General features: G+C 37.9%; 1 protein-coding gene across 1 annotated transcript in view; it reads left to right on the forward strand.

Moving 5' to 3' along the window:
- pcca (propionyl-CoA carboxylase subunit alpha) overlaps nucleotides 1-6000 on the forward strand; it is a 57732-nt gene that overhangs the window by 30647 nt on the left and 21085 nt on the right. The window contains exons 11-15 of the mRNA XM_019881477.1: nucleotides 701-795; nucleotides 2611-2761; nucleotides 4113-4256; nucleotides 5418-5492; nucleotides 5611-5679. Coding sequence (XP_019737036.1) covers nucleotides 701-795; nucleotides 2611-2761; nucleotides 4113-4256; nucleotides 5418-5492; nucleotides 5611-5679 — 534 coding nt within the window. The remainder of the gene's footprint in view (nucleotides 1-700; nucleotides 796-2610; nucleotides 2762-4112; nucleotides 4257-5417; nucleotides 5493-5610; nucleotides 5680-6000) is intronic.

Below are 6000 nucleotides of genomic sequence, written 5' to 3' on the forward strand. Positions count from 1 at the left end.
ATGAAAAAAAATTGCAAAATAGCCATTCATTGAAGATGCGCCTCATAATCCAGTGCGCCTTTTAGTGCGGAAAATACGGTATATTAAATTGATTATAGGTTGAAAAGGATTTTCCAATCATCTTATTGTATTTTTATTTATGGTTTACACATCTTAACTTTTTGGGGTCTGGAAATGGGGTTTACATTTAATTTTGTCTGACAGGTACTATGTAAATGATGTTGTCTGTAAACAAATCTGTTGGTCATAAGGTTGGCTGTGTATGGTTGTCTGTGAGATACTAAAATCGGATTAATGATCTGAAACAATTAAAGTGTGATTAATGTGCTAAAAAGCAAATCTGAAAGAAAGGAGCGGGCACATACTTTTTTTTCCGGTCCTGTATGCCAGCTTGGATGGACTCATTTTTGCAAATGATTACAAGCATTCAACATTTTTGTCCCAGCCCATTTCAATCCTCATTTGATATTTATTTTACAGTGTTTTAAGAATCATTTGTTTTGATCGGTGAAAGTGTTCTCTGGGACTCTGCTAAATATATTGAGTGCAAATATGTGATATTTCAATACTAGGTCCAAAGAAAACAAATGTTTTGTAATTTACAAATTGATGTTTTGTAAAGTACAGTAATTACATTCTTGTTAAGTCATATTTATTGTTACACAAATAACTCTTAAATGAGCTATGTTTCTTCTCATAGGTGCTGGCTGATAAACACGGTAATGCTGTTTGGTTGAATGAAAGAGAGTGTTCTATCCAGAGGAGGAACCAGAAAGTCGTGGAAGAAGCTCCCAGGTTAGCAAGAAAGGAATGCGGTTTGCTTTAAAAATAATCTTTCCTTGTAAGAGGTATAAATTAATGTATTCAAGGCTTGAAACTTTTTTTGGGGGGGGCGGGGTAGGAGCAGTTTTGCTCATCACTGACTTCATTTGAGGAGCATTTTAGTAATTTTGAGGATCGTTATTTTTTTCCCGGGAACCTGAAGCAAGGATTTCATCAAACAATTAAAGAAAAACAATCCGACAAATTAACAGGGTAATTGATTGTAGAACTGTAGGCATGGTGTATTTCTATTCAGCCTCATATACTCTGAGAACCCCAAATAGAATATCCAGTGCAATAGATTGTCTTCAAGTGTAACCTAATATAGTCCCCTTGTGTGTAATTTGTTCTCAGTATTAGTTCCGTAATTTTCCGGACGAAAATCTCTTTTTTTTTTTCCATAGTTTGGCCGGGGATGCGATTTATACTCTGGAGCGACCTATGTATGAATCGATTAACACATTACAGTACCGGTATATAAGAGGGTGCTCTAGGCCTGTGTTGATACTTTCCACATTGGCGGCAACTGATAAAAACAACTGACGATGACTCAGACGAAAGCCACATAGAAGAGTAAGCACCGCACCTTCTGCCTCCGGAATTCATGGAGTTCTTTAAAAGTGACACCGAGGATGAAGATGTCCTTAAAGTTCATAAAAATCCATAAAAAAATAAGTTGTAAAATTATATTCTTAATTGTCTTTAATTTTCATAAAATAAGATTTTTAGACAAATAAATTGAAGTTTTATATTTTCTTATATTTACAATTTTCTTAGTGTACTTTATTTGAGAATGAATTGAAGTTTTTTTCATACAGTATGTCAAATAAAGGGTTAGCTGATTGCCCCTAAAAATAAAGATGTGCCCTTCCTTTGGCAGCAATGATTTGAAGACCAGCCAAGTGATATGTGGCTTTCTGGTCAGCCCGCATATTGCTGAACGGGCATTAAATTCACTGTAAATCTGCTGCTGAATGGAGAAAAGGTCCTTAAAAATGGCTAAATTAGCCCTCAAAAGTCCTTAAAAGGTCCATAAATCAAAAGCAAGTGGAAGAGTGGTAACCCTTATGTGAACATGCCATGCACGTTCTCAGTTTGTTGTTTATGCGTCATGTAATGTTAGCATATTGTACACTTATTCAGCCTGTTATTCTCAATTTATTTGCCTTTAAAGATGACATGTCTTTTCTTGGTGTTGGAATTTATCAAAGAAATTTCCCCCCAAAATGCGACTTATACTCCAGTGCGACTTATGTTTTTTTTTTTTCTTCTTTATTATGCATTTTATGGCCGGTGCAACTTATACTCAGGAGCGACTTATAGTTTGGAAAATACGGTACACATATTTTGTGAAGGCCTCAGCAGTTTATTTGAGAATGAGACCAGAGACCAACAATAGACAGGTCGGGCTAAAGTTGTGGACAAGTTCAAAGGATGTTTAGATTCTTAAAATACTATAAAGTTTTGAACGTGTCAAGGAAGATGTGAATCCTTTTTCAAGGCATTTTATAAATCAGTTTCAATGACACCGGATTCAAGATGCCTCAGATATCAAGTGTCAGATCAGCATTTTTTTTTTTTGCAACAAATCATGTCCAGCAAATTTTTAGGGATTGTTTTGCTTTGTCAGCACAAACAGCATCCTGTCTTCAAACAGTGAATAGTTGGGGTTAAAGTCTCATTTTCTGCTGATTGGACACTTCACAGGGGCTTTCAAAGTGTTCTCAATGAGTACTTTAATGTTCGACAGAAATACATGTTCTTATTCTGCAACTTTGACTCTTGTAGTACTTTCCTGGACTCTGAGACAAGACGAGCGATGGGTGAGCAAGCAGTTCAGCTTGCAAAGGCAGTGCAGTACTCTTCTGCTGGTACAGTCGAGTTCCTAGTCGATTCTTCGAAGAACTTCTACTTCTTGGAGATGAACACACGGTTGCAGGTCCGTGGCATATGGGTGTCGAAATTCATTCATGTGCATTCCGTTTGTTTTTATTCGACATGTTTTGTTTTGAAATCGAACTGAATCCGCACATTTTAAGACACAAGAGAAGAAGCAGTCTGGGAGCAGACTAGTATCTCTCCAACAATGAGTTGCCTTTTCCCCCGCTAATTTCTTTGTCCTCAGAGGGACTTGAACAGGAACCGTCTGGTTCGAAAGCTCAAAAGTTTTTACACATAAGCTGCTACCGCCACCAAATCTCTAAATGGTCTTGGCCGCATTTCTGCAGCTCAGAGAATTGGTAATCTGATAGCAGAGGCCATCTTTACGAAGATTTTCAATTCACATAATGATGTCCTCATATTTGTTGCCAGCGGTTTCGGGATTTATAACTGTGCTGAGTTATCTTGAAGGGATTGTACTGTAAATTCTCGGTGTCATAAGCCATGCACAGCGACTGCTGTACATGGCAGCAAAGTGTCATTTTTTTTCAGTGTTCTCCAATGAAAAACATACAATGAAATGTTTACAAAAAATGTGAGGGGTATGTCGCACTCACTTTTATAATTGGGATGATGTTGGGATCAGCAGCATTTTTCATGAAACAAGGCAAAAGTTACGGAATCTGTTGCAATACTTTGGGAGCAGCAATTCCTTTATTTTTGCTGTAACCCAAACATATTTGGGCTTGTTAACAGTAATATGAGAAAGGAGATCAGCAGTTTGATCTTTTTCTTGCAGGTATTTACGATACATCTGGATCAGGGACACATGACAATAATGACATGAGTTAGATGTTATGGGTATGCTCACAAAAACACCAACACTCTTGGCTTTATTATGTCTTCATCACCTTTTTATTGTTGTTCTTTTTATTGTTAAAAACCGGCACTGAAACCTTTCTCAGTTTTTAGTAGTCTGGAATGGCCTCAGTTTCTATTTCACGCTCTACGATCCTAGTTACCATACTTTCCGCACCATAAAACACACCTAAAAGCATTATATTTTGTCAAAAGCCATCAGTGCGCCATTCTGATTTCTTGGATGAAGTATTGTAAATGTTCTGAAAAGTGCTTTGTTACAGCTGCAGCAGTTGTGAAGGCTCTATACAAAAAAAGCAGTATTATGTTGCATTCCCTTTAGTGGAGCTCCATCTCGTGGATGCATAACACAAACGCAGCCACTGTTGTAGCTTCAATTCATTCTATGCACCTTATAATGCGGTACGGCCAATATATGAAAACCGTTTCAAAATAGGCCATTCATTGAAGGTGCGCCTTATACTACAACGTGCCTTATAGTGCAGAAAATACAGTAGTTTAACCACTCTTGTCTTAACTTTGGTCTCTAGGTTGAACATCCCATAACAGAGTGTATTACCGGTCTTGACCTGGTTGAGCAGATGATCCGAGTGGCCAAGGGTTACCAACTGCAGCACAAACAGGAAGATATCCCAATAAATGGTTGGGCCTTTGAGAGCCGCGTCTATGCTGAGGTTTGAATTGCTCATCTCTCTCCACATGGTTGCATTTATCGCAAACTTATCTGAATTATCCTTCATGAAAACACTTCAAACTGTATTTTAAAAAAAGTAAGTTAAGTGTCAACATCATCAGTTAAACAACAACCTGTCACTTTGAGCCTTTAATGACAGTTGGCAGCCCCCTCTAAACTGAAGGAGGAAAAAAAGTATTTCGTTTATTTGAAAACAAGTTGTAGTTTGCAAAGAGAGTTAAAAAAAAAAGCTCACTTCAAATTGAATTGAAACAACGTTTAGTCTGATCCAGCGTGCCGATGTTTAAAATTGACCAGTCATATTCAAACATTATGTTAAATAGTACAGAGCGGCCCATTGTGGATTCTTTTTTTTTCTGCTGACATTTCAGCTTGCTTCAAAAGCTAAAATAAAGATCTAATTGTTGACAGCAGCTAGCAAAATATAAACTGAGGTATCCAAGTATATATACATACCATTCAAAGTTCAGACAGTTTAAATCTTGAAGACACGGGTGTCAAACCCAAGGCTTTTTGGCATACCTATCAAAGACAAGGCCCGGGGGCCAGATACGGCCCGCCACGTCCTTTTTTGTGGCCCGCGAGAGCAGGTCATCTGTGTCAGCTTCCATGATCCTTGCTTAAATCTGTAGCGAAATCTCAAATAGTCATACGTAATAAATAATGGTGGCATTTTGCAAAAATTTTGTGACCCTGTTTACACTTAATTGAACAAATACTTGACTGACTTCAAAACTGGTGAGCCATCATTTTTTGTGTACAAGTAATAACAAAGAACAAAAAGTATATAAATAAATATAAATTATAATATAAAATATAATAAGGACGTGCATCAACTTCCCACTTTGAAACATATTGGGGTGAGCGCTACGCATCCAAGCTTCTGGCTTGCGCTCATCCTGACTAGCGGTATGCTTTGGCACAATGTGAAAGTTGATAACTCATTTGAATGTAAATATCACTGATGCAAGAGCAACAACAAATGCCACTGGTGTTTTTATAACATTTGAATGTAATGCACGCAATCAGGTCCATGACTCTGGGTGGGTTTGTCATTTTGAAGCATCTGTTTCTCATATTACTGTTCTTCACATGTAAATGAACCTGAAGTTGCACTTCATCTTTGCATTTGTTCTTTTAGGACCCTTACAAGTCATTTGGTCTCCCTTCCATTGGAAGGTTGTCCCAATACCAAGAGCCAACTGATCTCAACAATGTAGGTAGTGTGCTTCCGAAAATGCTTCCAATGTCTCTATACGACCTCAACGAGACTTTACATCTTTACTCGGATAAACGTTTTCACATTTTGGGCTAAATCAATTTGTTACTGACAGGTCCGGGTGGACAGTGGCATCGAGGAAGGAAGTGACATCAGCATCTATTATGATCCTATGATTTCTAAGGTTAGTCAATCATTATACAAACCTCGGTTGTCGTCCATAATCCGTTCCAGAAGGCTGTTCGAAAACTGAATTGTTCGATAACCGAAACCATGCTCTTTTTAAAAAAAAAAAAAATGTTTATTGAACACGTCTGCTCACAATGGAAAGCGACACGAGGAAGCATCACTTCCTCGTCTACCCGAGGAAGCTTCACTTCCTCGTGTAAGGAAGGCAAGAGCAGTCAAATGGTGCATTTAAGTGCGCTCAGTTTGTTCGAGAACTGAATTTCGGTCGTAATCCGAGGCATAAAAAATTGAAATTTTTGGTCGAAAACCGATTTGG

The sequence above is a fragment of the Hippocampus comes genome, unplaced genomic scaffold, assembly GCF_001891065.2.
Source record: "Hippocampus comes isolate QL1 unplaced genomic scaffold, H_comes_QL1_v1.1 scaffold231, whole genome shotgun sequence".
NCBI classification, from domain to species: Eukaryota; Metazoa; Chordata; class Actinopteri; order Syngnathiformes; family Syngnathidae; genus Hippocampus; species Hippocampus comes.